Raw genomic sequence first — 26,370 nt, 5'->3', positions numbered from 1 at the left:
ACTGCAAACCAGAATTAAAAACCTAGAGAGAGAACAGGTTAAACTAACAACACCTCTCCCACCAATCGTTCCAAAAGGAGTGTTTGTGTATTCTGATACATTCACACACAGTTCAGATCACATTGCCTGAGGAGGTAAAAGCTATTCTATCACTGGCATGTAGGGTAAATTAACTTGCTAATTCACTTTCTAATGCACAGTTCACTGAGCGTACAATTACATAAAAAAGGAGAATAAAAACTCATGCAGTCAAGCATAATAAATTTGTAAGGGTTTCTACATTATACAGAGTAGGGTTTTTAAAATTCTGATAAATACATATTCATAAACAAAACCACATAATTCACCTTTAAATCAAGTCACATGCACAGCAGCGAGCATATGCCATCCCTCTCTAGCACTGCCAGACAAAAGCTACATTGCCAAAAATAGCCACAGAGTGTGCTGGAGTAGCTGCAGAATGCCCTAGATACATTTAGGCCATAAAGACTGAGCAGCACTAATGCAAGTAAAACTTAGGCACTAAGGTTCATTACAGGCCAGGGCTGCAAGGAGAGAGGAAGATGAATTTCCATCCTTGAAGCTAATTTTTAATAGATGTTGTTTTAGCTCAGTTTAAAAAGGAGACTTAAAAGGCAGAAAGCTGAGAAATGCAGAGCCAGAACACATGTATATCTACACAAATCATTACAGAAAAAGAATGTATTAAAACCCTTGGTAGAGGCTTTCTATGAAAAAGTCAGCTAAAAGAAAAAAAATGTGCTTTTCTTTGTTTTAAGAGAAAAATATATAGAGAGTTGACTTTACAAGAGCACTGTCCTGTGCTCTGGTAGGTGTTTCTCCTAATCAGTTTCTGAATTGTTTTTAAAACAGGATTTCATCCTACTCCTCTTCTGAAAGGAATAGGAAAATTAACCAGGTTTTTTCCTAGATCATGTAAAATACTATATGCTGAAAGAGCTAAACAGTAAAGATCAGAGAGGGTGCTAAGTGTTTAGCTCAGTTTCTATTGCACCTGGGCTGCTGGCAACAAGTAGGCCCCTGTCTGTCTGTCAGCAGGGTTCACTGAGAGAGCTTTAAACTCTTTTGAAGGGAGCTGGGGACATAGGCTGAACAGAGACTGGGTGTGGAAGAACTATAGCAACCACACTAGGAGTAAAAGGAGGCTAAAGAGAGAACACCTCAAACCAGCACAAGCAGCCAAAGATGCAACCACAACACAGGATTATGGAGCATCCCTCTGCATCCCCACGGGGATATTGGCACAATCAAACAGTTCTGTAAGGTGCTTGTACACAGGGCACACACATGGGAGACAAACAGAAGGAACTGGAGATCTGTGTGCAGTCACTGGGCTTTGACCTCATCACAGTTATGGAGACATGATGGGATAGCTCCCATGGGATGGGATTACTGGAATGCTGTCATGCAGGGCCATGCGCTGTTTAGGAGAAACAGACCAGGAAGATGCAGTGGTGGAGTTGCCTTCTATGTGAGTATCAAGCTCTGTCTAGGGATGGATGATGACCTAAGGGTCAGGAAAAAAAGACAGACCAGTAAGAGACAGTTGTGGTTGTTTGCTACAGGCCATCTGATCAGTAGAAGGAAGCAGATAAGCCCTTCTACCAGCAGCTCAAAGCAGCCTCAAAGTCACAGGCACCCCGGTTCTTGTGGGGGTCTTTAACCATCCTGACACCTGCTGAAGCAAAGAAGAGTCTAACACTAGAGAAGGTTCCTGGAAAGCACTGGTGACAACTTCCTGTCACAGCAAGTAGAGGATCCCACAAGGAATGGTGTGCTCCTGACATCATGCTACCAAATGGGGAAGGCCTTTGTGGAGATGGGAAAGGTTGGGAGCAGCCTTGGCTGCAGCAACCGTGAGATTGTGGAGTTCATTATTAGGTGAGGAAGAAGCAGGGCAGCAAGAAAGATTATAACTATGGACATCAAGAGGGGTGACTTCAGGCTCTTCAGGGGATTCTTTGAAGAATGCCATAGGAACAGGCCCTGATGGTAAGAAGGATTTATAAGAGTTGAGATTACTGCAGCCAGGCTCAAGAATGATGCATTCCAATGAGAAAGAAATCAGGCTAGCAGGGCAAGAGACCTCCATGGATAAATGAACTTACTCCATTCAAGTAAGTCATTACTTCAGCACAAGCGTCATCAGTGTCATTTCCTAAACTTCAGCCATTTCATTTCAACAGATTTTGGATGCACTGGCAAGTGTGTGTTTCTCAGTCAAATACTGAGAGTGACCAGAGCTAATCTCTGCAGTGGAGAGAGCAGTGTTCTCTCCTTCTAATGCCATCCTCCAAGTTAGCTCTGAGGAAGAAAGCTCAGTCTGAGTGAAGAGATCATTGCCTATATCAACTGACTGAGACAAAATGGATTTCCCCAGATTAGCAGAGGATTGCCTTACACTGGCAGGCAAGGCTTCACCTTTAGGAGGCAGACCAGCAGTAGAAAGACAAGAGGCATCTCCACACATGCCCTACCCCACTTACTGAGTGACTCTCCATGTGGGCCTTCTTAAATTGTCTGTGAACCACCTATTGCTCTTCCTTTGTGTCTATAAATGTCTCCAAAATAAACTACCCTATCAGTTATTTATCATACATGTATAGATATATTCAATTTATATTTCCTATTCTTTACAACTTAAACCAAAAAGTGGATATTTGAACTACTTACTTTCTGGTAGACAGGAAACAATCACAATTATGGGGCTTAAGAGTCTCCTGGCAAGACATGCTTTCACTGTAGATTCAATGTCCTCACAAAATTATTTTAGCACATTAACAGAAAAAGCTTCTGAAAATCTGAACAAGCAGTCAGTTCCTCCCCCCCCCCCCCCAGCAGTAATAGCACAACATTTTTTTTTCCTGTAGAAGTCAACAGTCACTGTGACATAAGAATAAGCAAAGTCAGGTGCATAAGAATAAGCAAAGTCAGGTGTCCTTCACTGTTCTGTTGACTTTGCTCCTGACCCACTGTGCGAGCTCTGCCCTTCCAACTGCACACAGAAAGGCAATGCCCTCATACCCAAGAGCAAGCCAGTATATAAACATCAAAAAGAACAATTAAACAGACACATTGGTACTGAGAGCAGATCTCATGTTGAAAACACTCCCCAAACCCCAAAGAGCATTAGCTGAAAACAGCTGAGTGCATTGGCACACAAGAACAACAATTTAAAGATCCCTTTTGAAAGTTCAGTCTCTACCATGGCTGTTCTGAAAAAAACCTGTGTAAGGCAAAGTATGGCTGGACAGGGGGAACACGGCTGACAGATACCACAAGTATGCTGCAATTCCTATTCCAGGAAGGGGAGGGAAACACACCTCTCTCTTGGAGTTCTCATGAGCCGCTTGCCAGGAATAAGACCTGTAGGTGATCTAGGTAGTCTGAGACAAGTCATTAGATGCTAAAAAAAGCCCTCTTTCTGCCCAAAAATGTGATCCAAACATGCAAAATATTTTTTTATTCTTAACCCATAATTGCACAATTGATCATACAGTTTCAGTAAAAAACCTTCTCCAACTATTTTGTATGAGCCTTAGGATGCCAATTTGATTTCAAGTTGTTTTTTTTTTAAGTATAGTTAATGTCACTATACACATTTGGACTTCAGTTAGGCCTATATCCACAGATTTTGTTTTTAATCAGCGATTTTGATTAATAGTATGGTTATGAGGGAATTTACTTGAGGGTGAGATTTGCTTCCCTTGTACCAGTGTCCTAGAAGAGGAGAAAACTTAAGAGTTATTCCACACATTTAAGCACCTAAGCAATGATGTCTAATACACTCTTCAGTAGGAGGCTGTCAGGAGAGTCATGGCTTCCACTGTTCAGCAAAAATAGGCAAGTTTCAGTCACAAGAACTCAGAGTTAAGCAGCAGTGCATGTAGGCTTCCTTAATAAGGAGAGAGAGGTAGAATCCAGAATCTTGAAGTGCCATAATTTGCAGCTATGTAGCATTAAAGAAAGAAAAATATTTCTGTTTATTACCATCATTATGGAGCTCCTAGAAATGTGGGCTAAAGCAGCTAAAGTTAGTTTCACTAGGATGTTATTACTGGAAAGACATAGGAACTTCAACAAACAGCTCCAGGATAGGCCATTTTCCTTAGGAAGTGCACCACCTTTTCCCAAATGTACTTCAGTGTACTGTCAAAGTGTTATACATGTAACTGCTGTACAGCATCCATGGGAAGCAGGTACCCTTCAGAAACACTGTCCATTCACTTTGTTAATAAGCACATCTGTATCCAGATGTGACTACACACCTACACATCTCTTCTGTGAGAACTGCCAGGAACTGCACCTTGCCTGATGTGCTGGTGCACCTTTCATCCCAGCTATGTCCTTTCCTCCCAGCAGACAAAATTCTGTGCAAAGAAGTCTGTTCTGCACTTAGTTAAGCTGTATGCTTGGCAAGTCCTTGAAGAAACTGCTCTGGACCAAGGAATTTGGTGAACAGCTTTAAAAGACAGAGCCACACTATCAAACACTGCAATTACTGAACAGTGAATAGAGCCTGAACAACCATGCAGCAGTTAAGTATTTGATTCAGTGGCAGAGTAGGCAGCCTCATTACTCCCCAAAGTGTTGTTTGAGGCACTTCATAAGTTGCAGCCAAATCCTAGTCTTAAGGCAGCAGCCTTGTTAGCCGATGTTAAAGTACTTGCAAAAAAAAAAAAAAAAACCCCACAACCCAAACAAAGAAAAAACAAAAGCAAAAAGCCCCCAAACAAACCAAAACTAAACAACAACAACAATCCAACCAAAACAAGGAACTGAAAAGCCTCCCAAGCCTCCAAATAGCCAATAACTTTTGGGACAGGTTCACTATTAAATAATGCAGACTTCAGAGACCACATATCAAAGAATTGAGTGGACCATTTCACTTTTTTGCAATAGTTTCCCTGAGGCACAGGCTAACTGTATCAGTACAGTCACTTCTGTAGCTTTTGTGTTTGAAAATGCTGACTTTGTACATCCTGGATGACATCCACAAGCCATCATTTTAACACCTCTCTCTTTCTGACTCATGATGCATCGTTTGCAATAAAATAAATGCAGCAAAGTCAAATTCAGTGCCAGGTCCCCCCAGCATAAGCAGTGCAGCAAATTGATGGTATGGCTGCAAAACAATCTAGACATTTACTGCCAGCAGCATGAGAACAAACCCAAGGAATCTGGACCCAGTCCAGCATAGCTTCTCTCCCATTCTTGTAAATGCAGCTTTGATCTCTGGGAAGCTCTAAAACACAAGTCAGATGAGCTACTGGCACACAAATAGCCACTATTCCAGATAAACAGACAGTGCAGGCTTCTGGGAAGTCCAGGTAAGTAAACATTGCAATAGAACAACAAGAAGAGTGAAAAAAGCAAGATTTCAGTCATAAAATTAAAGCAGAAGTAACTCTTCTTCATAATGCCTCTCTTCCTTGTGCCAGACATTCTTGACCTGTCTTCCCATCAAATCCTAAGGAGCCCTGTTCTCTGATGAGTAGCAGGCTGGGTATTTCAGGACTGAAGCCCTTTGTTTCTCCACACAAGCAATACCAGGCTGTGCTGGAGCAGCCCTGCCTGAAGTCCTGCCAGAATGCCTCAGCCCTGACTTAGGAGAGAGATGATTCAGACCATTCATTTTATAAGTCCCTTGCTCCAAACTCCCTGTCTCCAAGGTGCCTAATAGCCTAATAATTCCCCACTTGCCAGAAAAAAAAGTTTTAAAAAGTAGCTACTCCACTGCAAAATTATCAACCTTTTTAGAGTTCTACTATTTTGAGATATCATGTGACAGCAGGATGTACAGGCCCACCAATAATTCAGAAAATAAACAGATCTGGGATTCAAAGGCTGATGAGAAACTTGCACCAGTTTCTTCAAGGCAACTTGAGGTACTGTACTTGTCCTTGGGAGCATTCTCATTCTTTGAAATGGATATTGTATGGTTATTTTTTTAAAGCAAGAATTAGACCACTAATTGTTTACCTGCAAAAGGCAGTTCAGTTCAATAAAGCCAGAGAGATCCGGACAGGGCAATAAGTGCTTTCAGTCCATTAAGAAAAGGAAAATATAAATGTTTTAAGCGTGGTCAGATTTGCTACATTTTCAATTTACTTTGCTTCAGAAGAATGACAACAGGGACAAAGTTGGCCCAGCATTTTTAATGGTGTTGCACAAGCCTAAGCATGCATCTTCTTGCCAGACATCTTTAAAATTCCCCACACATAGCTCTTCTTAGGACAAACTGAGCTCTGCGCTACTCATGACTTAGAACTACATAGGGCAGAATTACAGTTGTGCAAAACATTTGCAGTTCCGAAAAGAGAAAAGCATTCAGTTGCAACTATCCCAGGCAATATTTTAAATACTTCAAGGTCAATAAGCCTTGTTTTTATTTCAACTATTATTCAGAGAATTTATTAAAAGACCTTTGGAAAAGGTTTTTTAAATCATGGGAAAGGAGCACATAAACAGAAGTACCTAAGTCCTTTACTAGGTGGACTTCAGCTGATACCATGGGATATCTTTCCAGTTCTGACAGATGACTACAAAATTTAGTGTCCATCTATTTGTAGAATTAACTACAGCAGGTAATAGCCTAGTTGAGCTTTTTCACCCACTCTCTTAGAAGGAAAGCACTTGACACAATACAGCAAGAACAGGATCTAGAATCACTGTCTACAAGCCTTGTGTTTCATTTTGCCAAAGCCTGTGACACAATCAATAGTGTAACTTCTTCCCACACCCCTCTGGCATTAATAATCTGCCTATGTCTGTATTTGTTTAAGGATTTTCAGAGAAAACCCTCAAAACAAACCATATCCCATCTCCTCCCCATAGATAAATGTTCCTACTTTGTTTACCTGGGGGTGAAGGAATGGCTTAGCAATATTAACTATTGTTCTTTCCCAAATAATTTATTTCAAGTATTGGAAGAGTTGTCAATGATGCCTCACAAACACCTATGTCACAGTATGTGGGTGAAGGGTAGTACCCTACTTGCTCAAGGGCAGATACAGGGACAGAGGCTTCTCTTCATGTCAAAAGCACTAAGCACATAACCACAGCACTGCTCTGTGCTTTGCCACAGCAGTCAGCAGCAATCCTTGCTTGGAAATCTCTGACAATAAGATATCCTCCACAAGGTACCCACAGACAGCAAAAATACAAACACCACTGATGAAAAAAGTTTAGACAATAAGCTTCACCAAAATCACAAACCACACTATAATATGTTAGAATGTCTCACCCAGGTGGGACAGGGAATGGAAATACTTAAAATTTTGTTATTTCCCAGGCTGATCAGGCAGCTCTGTATCTACAAAATTTACAAAAAGATACTCAAACTGCATAGAAGATTATAACAACTGCTGTACATATCTACATCTCAAGTCCATGAATAGGCAATCCAATGCAATGGCAGCAGAGCCAGCAAACCAGCCGGGCAGGCAATCTCCATTTCCATCTGCTTGGCCACCAGCACCTCAGCACGCAGTGCTCTTGGCTCCGCTGGCACGTGACGGCAGAGCTCGGAGCACCACGGCCATCGTGCCACGCAAGTGTCCATTAAAGCAGCCCCACTCTGCAAGCAGCAGCATGTGAGCAGATACAGGCCATGCCAGCCCGGCCCAACCAGGTCACCGAGTACAGCACCAGGAAACAGCAGAAAAGGCACAACTGCCAATTAACATAAGCCTCAATGCTCCACTTACTCAGCAGCCAGTTGCATTCAACACAAATTAGCTTCTCTTTCAGTACAAAGTCCCAATTAATCTTAAAGGCATGCAGGGCACCAACAGACTCCCAATTTCCCTCATTTTATTTTTCTCCCATTAAAAAGCAAAGCATAAAACATAATCCAACATTGCACTTCTCTGTAATGCAGCACAAAATAAAGGTATTTGGAACATGGTTTTAGCATTTATAATTGCACAACAGTGTGTTATATAACAGAAAAGCCAGATCTCATTGGATTTTCCCATTTAAAGATCCAAGAGTGCAATAGAGAGCAGAGGTTTCAGCACATGCACACAGTGATTTCACATCTTTTAAAACCTACATGTAGTAAAGTCGTCTCAAAAGTTTATAGGCAAAACGTGTTGTTAAAAAAAGTATTTGTGATATGTACCTCACAAACATATATATGTTATGCTCCATATTAAATCCATCTGGAGGATACAATAAATACTGGTTTAACTAAAAGAACATTTAAGCAAAAGCAAAGTCTGACAAAAAGAAAGGGAGAAAACCTTGTGCAGAGAATGGAAAGGAGGTGTACTGTTGCTCTGCCAGTAAGTAATTAGAACCTCTTTGTCTGACTGTTTTTATGCAGAGTAATATTCAATAATCCCTACACAGCATGAAATATTTGAATCAGATGGGAAAGCTCTCATTATAATCACTATTGTCAGGATGTTCTGCAAAAACAAGTACCCTCTCCCCAGAGAGGGAAACAGATACTGTTCCTGTAAATACTACTAGACATGATATTTTTTCTGTAAGTCACAAGAATTTCCATGTGAAAAGGCAGTCGTTGCAGCATAGGTCACGGAGGGACTGTTAATCAATAACTGGTTATTTTCCAATAACCAGTCTCAGATGGCAGCAGCTTTAAAACTGAAAAACAAGCTTTCCTCAAGTGAAGAGCATGCCTCAGTTTTTATAAATATATTGTTGTGCCATCTGGAGAAAAATTGTCATGAGCATATGTAGTGATAGGACAAGGGGGAATTGATTTCTAACTGAAGGAGGGTAGGTTTAGAGTAGATGTTAGAAAGGAATTCCCCACGGTGAGGGTGGGGAGACACTACAACAGGTTGCCCATGGAAGCTGTAGATCCCATCTCTGGAAGAGCTTAAGACCAGATTGGATGGGCCTCTGAGCAACCTGGTCTAATGGAAGGTGTCCCTACCCACAGCAGGGAGGTCAGAACTATATGATCTTTAGAATTCCTACCAACTGAAACCATTCTGTGACTCTCTTCACTTGTGTCATTCTCACTCACTCCCAGCCTCCTAGCTCGGTGCGCTTCCACTACCTCAGTCCACCAAAGTGAGGCTGGATATTCTGTGAAGAGAATTTGCTAAGGATGAGGATGGCAGAAGTCCTTCAAAAGTAAGGAAATGCCTCCCCCTCTCCTCAGACACACATTACAACAGGTTTTATAACCACAGAGAAAAAAAATCAAAATCTTATTCTTATTAAGGGTATTGGCTTCTGTTTACTTCAGAACAGAGATTACTTACCGAACACTCCATTTATAAGCATGCAGTAACTCCACAATCCACTATGTTTTAAGAAATATCTGGGCTCACTTTAGGCATAAAACATGTTACCAACACCAGAAATGCAGAAGTGAAGCTTTTCATGAAGTTGCTCCCTACTTTGTTTCCTTCTAAAACTATATTAGCTTATATAATGTCAAGAGCAGAGGTCTGCTTATGTGAGTCACTGGATGAAGTGTGTTAAATGACACTCCTTGGAGCCATGAAAGGGGCACACAGAAGTGGATGGTCTCCCTAACACAGACCCCTTTCCTTCTGAAAGTTCCTGGGAACTCATCAGGATTACAAACCCATATTGGTGTTTCCCCTACTTAAAAAATAAAACAAAATCAACCACACCCCACACATCTCCCCCACAAAAAAGCCAGGAACACAGAAGAGGCCAATGACATCTTTAAAGTACCCCTGCCCAAGAACTCTACTGAAAACTGGCTGGCAGACTTTGACATCAGCAAACCTTTGTGCCTTGATGTATAGAAAAAACAAAAAAAAACCAAAAAATTTCAGTTTAACCATCTGGGACTAGATTTTAGGGATAAGAACTTGCTACTGGCAATTATCTAGATATTTTTGAAAAGAAATCCTAGGACAAGTTTAAGAAAAGTCTACAATCCCAGCCTGGAGTATAAACAAAGACTAAACAGCAGCACTTTCTCAAAGAGTAAGCTAAATCCTCATGGAGATTAGTTAAGAGCTCCCTTAAAGGAAACTGCTAGTAGCAGCAAAACACACTGAACTGTTTACAGTCAGGCAATAGCAGGGCCTGTTTGCAGAGCTAAAATGAGCAGAAATCACCTCTGCAAACCTTGGGGTCAGGAGCCTTTTCAGAACTGTAACACAATTATCATGGAGGTGCTGTCTTCACTTCTCAGGAAAGGAAGATCTGACCATCATACTATCACCTTAAACATTTCAGTCCTGGAACATTGCTCATCATGCAGATGCCACAAACATGTGAAATCTGAGAGGAATTTTTAAAAAGCCTAACCAAAACAGGAGGCATCCACAAGCATCTCTGTGCTGTGTGTGAGCACCCCAGTCTGCACAGTACTGCTCTGCATCAGTTACTGACTACAAAGATTGAAGTTGAACATACTGTAGTGAAAAGGCAGGCTGTGCTGCAGGCAGCCTGCAGTGACACTGAGCATGTGAGGTACGGTTTACAGCACCATAACTCTACCAAACTCACAGGCATGGTGAGGCTCACAGAAACTCACTGGACACAAACTGTGACAACTGTGTTTCCTAAAACTGACAATAACCTCATAGAGAAAAATACTAGCACAGAAGTAGATCAACACATTACAGCATAATTCAGAAAAAAACCAAATTGGAAGTGTAAGAACATATCAAAACAGTGATAACCCAGGCACAACAAGCACAAACTAATTGATCTGCAGTCTGGTTTTATTGCCAATACCTCCCTCAGCAGCTGGTTGTTGCTGTCCTTTTCTGGTTTACAGATGACAACTGCCATCTGCTTTTTTCCTTACCTCTTATTTTGCAGTTCAGACTGCAAGGAAACACATCACTACCATTGTTAGGTGGCTAGTAAAGGTTGTGTTTAGAAAAACCCAACAAAACCAAACCTACTTTTTCTTCCTTTGTTGCAGGGAATGAGAGTGAGGTAAACATGTTTTCATTTTTCTAGTGAAAGGAGATGCACACCATAATTGAAAGTGGCATTATCTAGAATTTGTATGGACCACATGTCCAAGATGGGATGTACATTCCTCAATGAAACCACTGCTACAATTAAGAAGAAATGACAGGCAAGAAGGTTCATCAGATTGTTTTCCACCACACTGCCACTCCTGCACTATAAACTAGTGCAAACTCCACTGACATGACATCTCTGTCTTTAGAAACAGCTCAGATGTGTTTGGTGTGATTAGTGGTGTCTTAGCACACAAGCCAAAATTCAGTACTGTAATTTTACCAGTGCATTTAGTCAGCATGCAGGCGATGAGGCAATTGACACTGAATAAAGGAAAAAAACCCAAAGCCAGAACTGGCTGTGTTAAAGAATTACTTCTTATGTCAAGGGCAGGTAACTGGATAAACCTGCATTTCCAAAACAGCTTTCAGAAAAGCTTCCTGAAGCAGAATTGAGAAACAAGATAGCTTTGTACACTAAGATACAACAGTATGAATCAAGTTCTGTCAGCACTTCTATAATACACCTTGCCTGTGCTCGAGATTAAAAACAAGCTGAAAAAGATCAGGAATTCAAGAATGACAAACCCCACCCAAGCTTCCTCAGCACATTTAACAAAATGTTCTAGAGTATCATGAGATTTTAGGTCAAGGATCTTTCACTGGACTTTTAACTTGTCAGACTGTCTGCCTAGGACATCAGCACTACAATCGTATTCCCAGCAATCAAACCAGAACTCAGGCATCCTACAGAAAACTGAGTTTTGAAAGTGTTAGTTCCTCAATCCTTTTCCTTATTGCCTCCCAGGAGAAAGATGATAAAAAATTTTCCTAATTTTTTCTGTGTCATTGACTAACCTCAGATCTTTCAGGGAGCATCCCTCTTTTTGATTAGGAAAGAGCACATTTTTAGCACAGCATACCATGCAATGGTAGGCTGCAGCAAAGCTCTTGTGAAGACAAAATTCACCAGCTGGAGTATTTCCTGTAAGGGTGTGCTGTGGCACCAGCCTCTTTCCATAGCCCTTCAATGGTAAACAAAAAGCCAGTGGCAGAGCACAGAAGAGATCTGTGAGCTGTTGTGCCTGGTGTGACATTGCAGAAGGAGACTTGGTCCTATGTCAGCTTCAGATATAAGAAGACTCAGAAGAATGTTGACAGGGAAAATAAATCAATCAATCAACCTCTGTGTGAAGGCCAATGAGTAGGTATTACTGGAGGCTCAGACAGCAGTGATGTGAAACAGAAGAAATAAAGACTGATGAGCAGGTGGCCAGCAACCAAACGACAAACTCTAAGTACATTGACTCCCTTCTGGGAACTCCAGTACCCTGACCATTTCTCCTGGCTTCTTGAGGGTTTTGGATAACTCTCAGAACAGGAGGCAGAGAGTCTGTTTGCCTAGGAGTTAAGCTGATTGTAGATCTGGCCTCTAACATACACTATTGAAGACCCCTTGCTGCAATTAAGAGACCAGTTGAAAAACCACAGATGTGACTTCTACCGGGAAACTCCTGCTTTCCCTGAAGCCATCTCTACAGACACTACTACCAGAAAAGGAGGAGTGCTTCATCTAACTGAATTTTTATTCCTGTGTGATAGGCATCAACTGGAAGACCTCTATAATTTGGAATCTCTGCTACTTGCCACATTTTACATCTCAGCAGATACCTATGCTTGATTTGTTCCAACTCTTAATTCGAAACCCAGCTTCTTCTTGTTGACGACTGCACGGATAAACTGCACAAAAATGCGCAGAAATACAGCTAATCCCTGAGAAAAACTATGTTTCCTCCAGAGAGCTGAAGAGCAAAACTAGGCTTCAACAGATCTGAAGTAACTGGATGAAAATCTATTTGTCCAGAATAAAACAGAACAAAAACTTCAATAGACAATAAAAAGCAATCTTGTACCACCACCCCATTGAAGCTAGAGAAGGTATTCATCTACTTCAAAACAACTCAGAGTTCCCCAGCAGAAAGACACAGAGTACAGCTACAGGTCTGTGCCAGTACTGACAAAGCAGTTTAGTTTTCCACCGGTACCGTCTGCTCCAAACCCCTTGTCTCCTCCACTGCAACAGGGACACAGTTTCTCTCTGGAAAAACCTGCATCCAGGTTAAGCTGCAGTGACCTGCCTTCTGGAGCTTTGTTTACTCTAGCCATTATCAGCAAGTTAATCATTTAAAGGAGAAAGTGAAGCTAGTATTCAAGTGGCTCTCCTCTGAAACTGCCAGCATAAAAAGAAAATTTATGAAAATTTATACCATCTGCATGTTACCCCTAGTCATTTCTCCCTTGAACCTGACTAAGCAGTTAAGGCTACATCTACACACTAAGATGGGGCTTGGGACAATTCAGTTATGGGTTTCGTGGTTAGACCTATAAATCAATGTGAGTTTTATGCAGAATTTAGTAAATGTGATTCCACTCTGCTGAAACAGAAAAATAATTTACTTCAAGCAACAAGTTTTCGAAGTCCAAGTTTTAGAATACTCCCTGATTTAATTTCTGATATTTCATCTGCATTTTTATTTGTTTATTAAATATTGGCTCTTAGTGTCTCTTACATTCATTATACAAATCTGACCCATAGACATCAGTGCCCACTCTAACCATGCTTCAACTCAATGCATCTAAAACTCATGAGTTTCAAGCAGTGCTTGGCTGCAAAAACAATGCACTGTGAGATGCACCTTCAGTGACTGAAGGCAGTTCATTAAAACACAGCAAATTGCATCAATCATTGTGGCATTTGTTCTGGAATATTACTGTTGTGGTCTGAGGTTGGGTAGACTAGATTAAATAATACCATAGCATGTCTCAGCAAACAAACAAAAAATCCCACATCCACAAATCACTTCTGAAGAGACCTCTGATAATGCCACGAGACTCTTATGAGATGCTGTCATTCAGAACTCCTAATTCTCTAATAACAGAAAAACAAGGTCACCGGCTGTAAAGTACAGATTGAATTTAAAGAAGCCAGAAAAAATTAAAAAGGCACCAAAATTATTCTGTAGGTAGATAAGAAAGCAAAGAAGGCACACATGTGAGCTTGTGTAGGAAGAAAAATTATGTACTCCCACTGAATCAGCTGATCCTGGTAATACATAGAGCTCCATCACCACTCATGGCCACAAGCAATGCTCTAGGCCAGTGCTCATTAATTTCAACATGACAAGCAAAAGCTTTTTCCTTAAAAATAAATTCAGACTGCTATGTACCTGGGTACAAAGCCAGCTTAGAGGGAGTGAACAGATACAGCAGTTTCTGAGCAAGCTTTGCAAACAGCAGCAAGAGCACTAAGACTCTTGACAAAACCAAAATCACAAAAATATCAGGTGATAGAAGTGCAACATATTTCTTTTAAAAACATGAGCTTAGCTATTGCCTCAATTTTTCACTGCAAAATAAAAACATGGTACTACCTAGGTGTGTGTCATGGGACACAGGAATCTGTTTCTTCTTGCTGTCAACTTATTCCAAAATTGTGTTACTATATAAAGTCCTTGAAATAGTATTATTGGCATATTTTCAGGGAAAAAAAGAATGCAACAAGACCTCAGAGAATTTCAGGATTCTTGGACAGATCTATCACTTTCCAGGTTTCTCTTTTTCCCCATAAGAAATGGCCATGAACCCACACTCCCTTCACACTTATTTTCCACACAGAATCATATACCAAATTCCAGGTTTTTAAAGTCATGACTTTTACAGAGCTAATAGTGAATAGAGAAAAACTCCACTGCTTGCTGTCAATCTTTCATGAGTGGTGCTTCTTATACAAAAGCTTTCTTGAGAATTATCTCAAATAAACTGAACACATATCTTTTTGCAACTTTAACAAGCATCCTGTCCTGCAAGTACAGTAGCCAAATGTTGCATCCTATTCTCCCCAGGACAGTTCTGCTGAACACTGTGTTATCATTTAGACCTTGGATGAAATAACTGCATTTACTTAACAAAAGCTATTTTGCAAAATTCAGTCTTTCCTTAGAAGGGGTTATCCTAGTTCACATGCCAAGTTCAACTGAGTGCACCTTAACAAATAACTTAAACTTTCAGAACTATCAACAACATACTTTTTTTTTTTTTTACTTTTGCCATCAATGCACTCAATGTCAAGTATGCTCCCTGAGCACATGAATAGACCACAGGCTGTTTCCCCCCAAAAAAGCAGTCACCAAAAGAACTGAACAAAATCCTCCAGCATCAGCAGTAGAAGCCTCTTCTCATGGGGCTGAGCTAAAAGTGTAAGATGATTCTCACCCAGCACAGATAAGCACTGTCAGTAATCCCAGCACACACTTTGATGAACAGGCTGTGTTACAATACAAGCCAAGTCCTCAGACCTTGGACTTTCACTCTGAAAGCCAGAGGGACTGAACAAATCAGATTTGCTCTACTGGTCTGTAGACACATTCCCTGCTATCCCACAGACTTTCAGCATAGTCTCTTTCCTTTACTGCGTATAAATTTCTTCATGTTATTATCTCTTTGTCATGGTTACAAATGGGATGCTTCCTGCTACCTAGCACCTACAGCTATGAATGGGGACTCCCTACAAACAGAGGCAGCAGTTTGCTGAAAAAAACACCAGTTCATTTTGTCTCCCCAACAGCTACACTGTAAACAATGAATGTAGGGCTTTTACAAGAATGTACCTCCCAGAGACTTTGAGAGGCATTTCAAGAGACCTCATTGCAATCTACAACTGCCTTGTGAGGGGAAGAGGAGGGGCAGACACTGATGTCTATGCTGACCAGTTACAGGACTTGAGGGAACGGCCTGAAGTTGTGTCAGAGGAGGTTTAGGTTGGACATCAGGAAAAGGTTCTTCACCCAGATGATGGTTGGGCACTGGAGCAGGCTCCCCAGGGAAGTGGTCACAGCACCAGGCTGACAGAGTTGGAGAAATGTTTGGACAATACTCTTGGGCACATGGTGTGATTCCCAGGGATGGTCCTGTGATGGGCCAGGAGCTGGACTCAATGATCCTTGTGGATCCCTTCCAACTCAACCTTTTCTGTGATTCTGTAAATAAATGTCCAGAAGAATCAAAGATACTTTTGGATCCCTCTTCTCCTGGCCTTAGCTAGCAGAAAGAAAGGAAGTGCAGACACATCAGCAGAATTCAGTGGAAGGTGCAGGACACCAGACCACACTGTCTGGGTTCTCAGCCCTGCCCCTTTACACAACCAACATTGAAATGAGAATTGGTTCCTTTCCTTCCTTCCATCCACTCCTTTCACTCACTTTGCCTCAAATGCAGATGGGCAAGATAGGGCTATATATTGTCAGAAAAACCTCCAGTATACTTGATTTTGGTAAGCCAGTTCATCAGCCTTTAACAACTGCTCACCATTTTTTGCCCCAAACACACTGGAGGTCAGCCTCCTGACCAGCATCAAGAGGCCCCATTGAGAGCCACCATCCCAGGCAGTTTTGCTGGTTTAAAGTGTGGTGAAAGCCAGAGACTCCCCTGTCATGCTGGATCCTGCCTGAGGCACACTCTGCAGCGTGGGATAAAATTACACTTCCACACCCCATGCAATACCTGTTTTGTAAGTATACAGTTTCAGTTTCCAGGACTATCAGTTTAATGCACTTGAAGATGCCAAGTTCCCTTTTCTTTCAGGCATTTTAAGTTTGCTTTGGGTATAGACACACAGTAACAGACAACAACTGAACTAAAAGTTAGAAAATCTGAGTCTAAAAAGCAATAGGTGTTTCACTAACACACACAGAACATGGCAACTAAGCACCCAAACAGTCATGATATAAGAAATCTCCTCCATGTCTCTGGAAGAACAAATCATTCATCTGAAATGAACAGTATGCACAAACATAACAGACGACAGTGGCAAAATCTGCTGGTGATCACTGTCATCACTGTCAGTGATGACCAGCACATTCGCCAAAGGACTGAAAAAAGCCCTTCTCTTGTTTTCAAGATCAGTGAAAGACAAAGAATCAGTGCTACTCTTCAGAAAGCTAAGGCAGGTATGTCTAGCTTTGTATTAGCAATACTCAGTAGATTAGATGTACCCTCCCTTGATCAGCTTTAAATAAGCAGGATGGTGAAGGATTCCATTGCTAAATTGAGACTTTTCACTAATTTGTCATGAATGTCATAATTATTTCAGTTATTAAGTATTCAAATCCATAACCCAGAAACATGAGCATTGTTTTTCCAGCCTTGTCAAGTGATAGTTTCAGAAACACATTATCAACAGTTGAGAAGGTCCTCCTCCTAAGAGGAAGGAGAGGAAGCACCACTTCAAAATTTCATAAGAGTGAGTAAGGTTTTAAGACTACATCCAAGGAGCACAAAATTAACAAAGCAGAGGAGGGAAATCCTCTAAGGCAGATTGAATTGCTTGTGCCTGAATTCAAGGAATGGCTAAAGCTGAAGTTCACACACACAGGACGGATACCTGTAATTAAACACTAATCTACTCAAAGTCATGTATTTGTGATTATGTACAGAACCACATACACACATTGTCTTCAGTCACAGAAACAGTATCTGTTTAACTACACAAGCTTTAAGGAAACATTGAGTCTGTTAAGTGTGTGGTTCTCTTCCTGTTTGCCTGTTTTTTTGTGAATATAGCTGCAGAACTTCAGGAAAGCTGGTAACTAAACCAAAAACCAATTCAAGTGCAGAATAAGCTTCTGCAAACCCATAGAAATTGTATTTGAAGAGTGCACTATGTAACAAAATTCCTGAATGCTATAACAGGAAAGGAGAATAAATACTGTTAATAAAGGTAAAAAAGGTTATTCAAAGTAATTTTTATTTGCACTCTTCCACAACACAACAGGATCTCAAGACGCTGAAATAATGGGTGCCATACAGATATATAACAAATATGCAGACCTTGTCCCAAAGCCAAGAGGAGGAAGGGAAGTTAAAATATTTGTTTAAAAAGCAGTAAATACAGTTCACATCAAAGCAAAGGAAAGATCAGGAGCACATGGCTATAAAGGTCACTGCACGCTTTTAATACCTCCAGCATTGTCATTATTTGTTTTCACTGGAGAAACAAACTCATTTTGCCTACCAGACTCCTCCAATTACAATGCAGGCAGCCAGACAAGCAAAGGAATGGCCAGTACTAAAATCAATTTACAGAAAACCTCACAAAGGCCAGCCACTTTAAGATCCACATAAATGTTTGTTTCTGAAATAAAACAACTCTCATAAAAAGTCTAATCAAGCCTTAGTAGTCTGAGAAGACCTGGCATATTAAAATATTGATTATTTTAAATCTTGTGATGATATTGAAATACACTTAATGGAGGAAGGAACTTCTTTGGAGTATCAGATCCATTAAAGGACTCTTGGGTTTTAAACTGCTGAACAAAGACAGGTCTAGCATGATAACAGAAACTGCAGATGAAGACAACATTTAGCCCATCTCCCACAAAGAGGACCCTGACTTAAAATGTGCTAGAGAGAAAAAAACATAAATAAACATCTCAGTAGCTGCAGGTGCTTGCTGAGCAAAAACAACAGGTAAAGAACTAAGAAAGGCAAACCCTGTAAAGAAGCAAGAGAAAACAGGCACTAAAGATTCACAAAAGCCCCATGTGGGTCCATCACCCAGTCAGAGTTGCACAGGAGTGACCTTTCTTGGTACCAGGGGAGAAGAAGAGCACCCTGAGTACAAGCATTCTTCACTTCCAGGCATTCCAGCCTAACCCACCTAATGACTGATAACATTCAGATGTACAGACGTAGGTATTTACCCACAGGTATCACTGTGCAAGTGGTGCACTGTTCTAGAGACACTATGAGCTATTTTAAATATCTAGTAAAATGAAAAGCAAATTAATATTGTTGCAGCATATTTTGTACCATTTCCTATATTATTTCTCACCAGGAGCAGTCAAGGTAAGCTGACAAGTTTTTTATCTTCTTAAAACTGCATGAACTTGTTTGCTTGCTATCTGTGCTACTGCTCACACACATCTGCTTACATTTCACAGCAACAAGAGAAAATAAAGGAATAATCAAAAATCAAATCTCAGTTAAAACAAGAGAGACAAAGGATAAGCACATATGTGTAGCTCCTGCAAGTAGAAAAGAGTAGCTAAGTCAACAAAGTCTTGGGAAACTAGCAGTGCCATTGAACAAAACCAGGCAAATTATTGATTTTTAGCTTTATGAACTGTTGACTCTGGAAGCTATCCAGTGGGTGATAAAGTAAAGTAATATGCTTCTTAAAACATTAAGAATTCAATAACCTCACGCTAGAGTTTGGATCTCCATTTTATATGGGCAGTTTCAAATACACAGAGGAGCCGGTAAGTGCAAACAGAAGATCCTAACACAGCAGGCATATTACAATGACTAGCAATATATATTTTATCATGAAGCTCTAACCAGTTAAGTCTTTTACTATTCTGAGAAAAAAAAAGTACAAGCTGTAAACTCAAAAAACCCCAACAAATAAGACCTGAGTTCTGAAATTGCTTGTAAAAGCTACCAAGCTAGCTATCATTTTCCTTCAGAAAAAGAAAATAATCAGCTGTAAATTATTCAGATCTAATAAATACACATACTATAAATTTGCTATTTAAATGCTTTCTAGGCTCTCCTGTTACTGGTAGAATGGTAATAACTGAAATTTAAAACAGTGTCTTGAGGCTACAAACTAACATTTGTTTTGTAAACAAAAACTGGTACAATCCACCCCTTCCCTCCACCCCCCCCCAAAAGGAGTGTTCATACACACAGAACCACTCGAAGACAAAAAAAAAAAAAAAACAAACTCAAAACTGTAAGTAGCAGAATCCCTGACAGACTAAGAGAGTTTAAATACTAGGATCCATATAGGAAATAGGAAATAAATTATACAAGGCAGACAGTGGCTACACAGGCTTGACAGACCTGCTATAAATCAATGGCCATCAGCATCCCTCTGCCACCACTGCTTACCTACCCTAAGCACCATAAATATTTTTCTTTAACAGTTTGTTGGGTTTGTGTTTTCTGTCTGTTTTGTTTTGTTGTCGGACAAAAAGTCAGCATGTTAGAACAATGTGTATTTTTTTATGCTCTGCCAAAGGCACACTGCCCCTCCCGCACACGAGTGGAAGTATAGACAGTTTCACATTGTCTTTGGCAAAGCTGTCTTCTGTAGCAGGCAGGCACTGCATTCTGTACTCTCCAAGCCTACCCTTCTTTTTAACAGTTATTTACCCAGACTGTAAACAGAAGTCAAAGTAAACACACAGAAGCTCACCCATATATTTCAGATGCAGAACCATTATCCCTATCAGAAGAAATGTGATTAATAACTAAAAAGTATTGTTTTCTTCAGAGCCAAAGCAGCTGATTGCATAACAAGCCAGGGGATTTAAACACACCTATCATGCACAGCACATTTGTGAGTGCCAAACTGCACCAGCCACTTACAGACTCTCTGTAGCACACAGAGGAGCTAATAAAACCCTGCTGTGCCTGCTGTGCAGCGTATCCCTCAGGCAGCCCTGATTGCACTGCAGAACAGCAACGTACCTTTCAGTCTTGTGGAATTCCCATTTTTTTGCTGCTCATCCTCTTCATTAATGGTGAATAAACCTGGGGGACTTGGCCTGGCACTTTTCTTCAGTCTCTCTTGTCGGAGGGCAATAGCTGAACCAGGCATGCTGCTGTTGCCTCTTGCTTATTAAAAAAAAGTAAGAAACTCCAGCCCCTGATTAGCTGCTAGCTGCAACGCTGTCTGTTCATTTGAGCACTTGTAACAGATCCCCTATGGATAAGCAGTATGCAAACAGCTGACAAATACCAACATCTAGTCGGCAGGAAAGGCTTGCAGTCGTTTCCCTCCTTGAAGAAAAGCCCTAATCAAAGGCACATTGGTTTGGATGCTGCTCTTTGCTGTCTTAACCTGTTCAATCAGATCCCGGCCCACAGCTCCAGGTTCCTTGCAGCAGCACCTTCTTCCAGCCACAGCACACTAAAATATTCAGCACGCAGTACAAGAGGAGAAAATATGATACGCCGCTGTTAACAGTTGCCCTGACAACACGGACACATCCTAATCAAAGGAGGGTCTATGAGTGCTGTCTCCTCAGCTGCAGCGAGCCGGCCTTGGGAACGCTGTCTCCTGCACGCTTGTGGAGAGCTGGGAGCTCCTCGGCAGCAGGGGCTGCTCCTTCCTCCTCTCCAGGCAGCGGGAGAATGGAGCTGCGGTTGCACAAGCACACGAGCACTGAGCGAAAAGAAGCCTGGAAGGCGCCAGGCATGAACCTGCTTTTTGCTCAGCTGTTCTGCTTATTCATGTTTAAAAATTTCAGCCTAACCTAAAACAATGAGGATGAGTCCTCTTCTGTATCTGCATGTGCTGGGTGTCGTGTGTGCCACCGCCCCCCCACCCCCTTAATCACCTTCCTATGCAGTACATACCTTTTGCATTAGGAATGCATACACCCACAATTACAGGCAGGTGTTGGAACATTCTTTTCCACATGTGAAAACGCAAAAATGAGAATTTCTAGTTTGTGTGGAAAGCATGGGGCAACAAAACTCTGAAAATTCCGTGCCACGCCATTAGTTTTACAGCACCAACCTTTAACATACACTTGACAAAATGAGCAAAGTCCAAACAGCCCAGGTAGTTTTAGTTAATTGATTTTTCTCATATGCTGGCATTCTGGATTTTCTCTAAGCCATTTACAACACAATGCTTGCTCACAAGTTTTGCAATCTGAATGTTTCATCCTTCACAGCTGCAAATGCCACTATGCAACATGCCGGATATTTCACCTGAGAGACACCTTAAACTTCATCCGCTTCCACCTCAGTTCAGGGTGTGCTCACCATTTCAAAATGCTACCGAAGAAAAACTGCCAGCTGGAATCACTCTGTAATTTTAAAAGTACATTATTTTTCCTCACTTCAGGGTTGTTTTGTTTTGGTTGGTTTTTTGTTTGTTTGGTTTTTTTAAGGGAATCTTGATGTAACCTGATCAGCCACCACAAGATGGCACAGACAGTAGCTGACAAGTCTGTAGGTGGCTCATTGAAAACTGCGAGTCACACAGATGTATGTGATCACCTAACGACACAGGTAACAAAACCGAAGCAGGGTCAGAATTTATGACACGAACTATGCTGACTGCCACAGTGGGCTGGGGTGCTCTTTACAGAGGAGTCCTGGATCATGCTCAGCTGGCAGGATAGCTCTGTCCTTGCACATCTCAGGCTCATGAGCCAGGATCACAGCAGATCCAGAAGAACACAGCACCACCTGAAGGCTCAGCTGCACCGTTCCTCCCTCTCCAGCACAGCCACAAAACACCCAACCAAAACAGAAGCATTCTGCAGGACCAAGCCCAGAGCCCACCTCTAGTATGTATTTCCTCCTGGCTACACCTTGGACTCTGGGCGTACACGGAAGCTGCACATGATGTCATTTGTGTGCAGTTAGAGACACTTTGTACTACAGGGTGTGGACAAAGGAGTAAGGCAAGAAGCTCTAACACAAGCTGCTCTTTGCCTCAGCAATTTGCCTTCTGGCGTTTATACAGGCACCACTACTTTATTCCATAAAGAGAAAGAGCTTCATTCCTCAAATCCCATCCACCTAACCACAAACACTACCTAACAGAACACACATCATCACACAAGGTGGACAGTAGTTGGTACCATCACAATTTTTCATACGTGCCAAGACCTGTCAACAGAAAAAAAAGTAATAGAAAACAATATTTATATGGCAGCTTCATTAAATATTGCTCCACCCCATTTCACTGCTTTAAGTCACTAAGTATGGATTTCTACCTTTTAAAAATGTTGTTTAATCACCTTTGATTAGAAAGTCCTTAAATAGGCATTTCCAAACATGTCAGAAGTATATAACATGCAAAAATACACCTGACTGGAGCAGCTTCCCACCTTACAGGTATGTTTACTGTTTCAGCATGTCCATTTCCCTATTATTGCAGGAGTCATGCAGGACAGCTACAGGACTGAGAATTACTTCCTTGGTCCTTGCAGAATCCCCCATACCCGTAAGAGTGACTTGACCTCCATACAAAACGTAGTAATAACCAAGTTTGATGCTTCCGGGGCTGGTGCAGATGGATTTGAGCAATGACACACAGGCAACTGAGGTGTTGGCACATTTTCCTTCCTGTTGACTTACTAATGCAGAGGTGACAGAGGAAAAGTATCAACAGCACATTCAGCTTGCACAGCAAGATTTTATTTCAAGGTCCCTGTTGTTAAAAACTATGCCAGCTCACAACATGTTTTCAAATGCCTAATAAAATACAACCTACTACATATAAGGGACACCTATTATAATAAAAACCCCCATAACTTTAGGCACTTGGGCAATTTTTTTTTCTGAGAAACATTTCTAAAAATACTACTGAATACACATTAAAGGTACCAGCACCGCATAAGAGACTGTACTGACAGCTCCTCCTTCCTCAATCCACTGGTTTAAGGAAGAAAATGAAGTTCCTGAGGTATTCCTAGCAGGAAAGCTTTGCTTATTTCTGCCTCGTCTCATCTACGTGGGAGCTTCTATATGAAAACTGGGATGAAAGCAACATTCCCCTGAGGGAACAAAGGGGTGGCTAATTTTAGGAACAAGGCTGTTAAACACTTGGAAAAAAAAAAAAAAAGACAAACAATTTTCTTAAATAACCCCTATTATTGATATTTTTTCCCCCTCTAACCATTAGTCATCTATGTTTTTGTCATTAGGACAATCACAGCTGAGGTCTCTTACTGACGGAGTAAAACTCTCAAAAGATGGAGTGAGGGCAACTGTGTATCTTGAGGGCACTGGGTCATTATTTTCCTTTTTACAACACCTGCAAACTGATTATCAGTCAAACCATGACACTTAAACACACCCACTTTCACCCACTGGACTCTATAGGTATAATTACCTGCACAAAACATCATCTGATATGCAGCAGTCTTTAACAGCAGTTTAACAAGGACTATTAGGACACTTATATCATGATACAGGAAATGTAAATATTTATTACAACACACTGAGAGATGTTTCTGCTTTACCCTCGGGTATTAAGACTTGATATCTTTACCTATGAAATGCAAAGGAAGTTGAAGCCAGTCACCATGGCTGAATTTTAGATTTGCTATCTTCTTTCATTAACAGGATTGTTTCATTCCCTGTAAACTATCCAAACTGTCCATGAAGCTCATTACTGTGATTTAGAGTATAATGAATTGCATGTAACTTTACATTCCACCTCCACTACCTTGTGAAAGCTTCCCCTCAACTGGCATGTATTTTGTATCAAGAAATAGATCAAGTAAATATTATTATTTACAGATTGCCACTATTTCATTGTTTTTTTCTGATTTTCTTACAACTGAAGAGGTCAAGGGCAAGGTAGTTATCTATCTTAGAATTTTGCTTTCATATTCATGTTTTCCCTCTCTGAAACAATAGGGTTCTATTGGGAGCTAAGTTCCAAATGTTTCTTTCTTGGAGGAAAAAAAACCCAGGAAAATTCAATTAAAATCTCCCATCCTGTTCTGCAAAAAACATTATACCAAAAAATTTTAACATACCTAATCATCAAAACACACAAATCATATTTTGTATAGATTTTTCATATTTTCAATATTAATCATGTGTATAAAAAGCTTTCTCTAAGAACTCATTTAAAAATACATATTATAGGCAGTGCTGGATCATACAAATCTCAAATTTGAAGTTGATAAAGATCATCAACTCTCTCTGCCTCACAGGGCTATGTTGAAATATACATATACTAACTAAAATCCAAACTCAATCTATTCCTAGTTTTCTTCAGGAATCACATGTCTGTTTATTTTCTACTTCACCAGGTTTTGAATCAGGAAGTCAAGCCTAAAAGATGGAGAAAGTAGGGCCTGGTTTTTCTTTTTTTGTTTTGTTTTTTTTTGTTTTTTTTTTTTGTTTTTGTTTTTTTTGTTGTTGTTGTTTTGTTTTGTTTTTTTCCTACTCATATGAGAAAACAGCTATTTATCCAGCCTTAAAGGACTGGAAACTTCATTTTCTCTAGCATTTAAACCTAGGCCGAAACAAACCAGCCTTAAAAAGACAGGCGGGATTCAGCTCTGTACCTCGCTTTGGGGTTTTTTTACAGTTAATTTGGAAATAGCCAAAATAGCCACTGTATCAGAAAAAAACCACTTTCTTCCATTAAGTCAACCACTGTCTCAAACACCTAATGTTTTCCACTGCTGCTCTCTATTTTCTCTTCCTTCTACCTCTTGTTTTCCAAAAGTGACACATAATAACCTTGTCTTTATAGAGGTTTCTAAATTTCTCTTCAAAGATATCTCTAGGGCCTCAATTTTACATACAAGATAATAAAGGACCAGCCAATTATTTTTACTGCAGTAAAGTTTAACTTTACTCAATTATTTTTAAACAATTTCAGTATATAAACATCTGATATAATAATTGATTTCTTCTTTTCCCCTTCTTGGAAGGAAAAAAAATTGCCTCTTGAATTAATCAGTAAGAATATAAAATGCTAGAGAATAAGAAGGGAAACTTTCTTCCCAGTCTGCCGTTCTGACGTGCACAGTGCCACACACTGGACCAAGGGCTGTTAGAACTCATCAGAAGTGACTAGGCAGAAGGTAAGTGTTAACTGTTTCCCCTTCTGTCAAAGAAATCTAAACCTGTGTGCATTTCCATGCATAGGAAAAATTTAGGAGAATGCTGGAAGCCCTACCCTGTTTCAGTCAAACTCATTCATCAGCACAAAAAGGCACATGAACATGAGGAACTCATCAAGAGTCTCATCGTTCACAAACACTTTCCACACATACACGCCAATAAAACAATCAAATACAAGACTTACATTAACAAGTCTGTCACATGTTTTAATTAAATTGATTTGCATAGTATGACTAACTATAAACATTGCACAAGACACACCATGATGAATCAAAAACATACTTGATCATTCTTAGTCAACACTATTTATATATAACAGAATGGTGTTGGAACAGGCCCTATAGTAGAACATATCATGCAATTTCAACCAATGGTCAGTTAAATAATGAAAGGCAGCAAGGAATTGGGAGGTCACAGGACAGTAGCAAACAGGAATTTGGTAGAAGACAGAAGTTATAAATTCTAATTGCCCTAAAACTAATACCCAGGGCAATGTTGTCACTGCTTCTGTCTGGGAGAAAAAAAAAACCAAAAAACAACAACAACAACAAAAAAGCTTATTTTTTTAGAGTACCTAAGTTTAATACGTCTCAAGAGAACCAAGCATTTGTATAGCACTCAAAATTAAGAGCACTCACATACTAAGTTTTCAGTAGAAATGAATACTTTAAAGACAAGGCTCCAAGCTTTTTTTCACAGAAACAGGGACATGAAAGAAAAGGAGCTATGCCAAGACCAA

General features: G+C 40.5%; 1 protein-coding gene across 10 annotated transcripts in view; it reads right to left on the bottom strand.

The window, feature by feature from the left end:
- The window catches only part of MAP7 (microtubule associated protein 7), a 109,707-nt gene that overhangs the window by 78,204 nt on the left and 5,133 nt on the right, over positions 1-26,370 (bottom strand). For 5 of the 10 annotated variants that reach the window (XM_063151473.1, XM_063151474.1, XM_063151480.1 and 2 more), the window contains exon 1: positions 20,490-21,158. The exons of 3 other annotated variants lie outside the window; for them this stretch is intronic. In XM_063151473.1, the coding sequence (XP_063007543.1) occupies positions 20,490-20,619 (130 nt within the window). In that variant the 5' untranslated portion in view covers positions 20,620-21,158. Of the gene's footprint in view, positions 1-20,489; positions 21,159-26,370 lie in introns of those variants that run through there. 2 more of the 10 variants (XM_063151476.1, XM_063151484.1) reach the window with 1 other exon arrangement.

Source organism: Melospiza melodia, chromosome 3 (genome assembly GCF_035770615.1).
Source record: "Melospiza melodia melodia isolate bMelMel2 chromosome 3, bMelMel2.pri, whole genome shotgun sequence".
Lineage (NCBI taxonomy): Eukaryota > Metazoa > Chordata > Aves > Passeriformes > Passerellidae > Melospiza > Melospiza melodia.
Note: the sequence above shows the minus strand (reverse complement) of the source record. Positions and strands in the feature narration are given on the sequence as shown.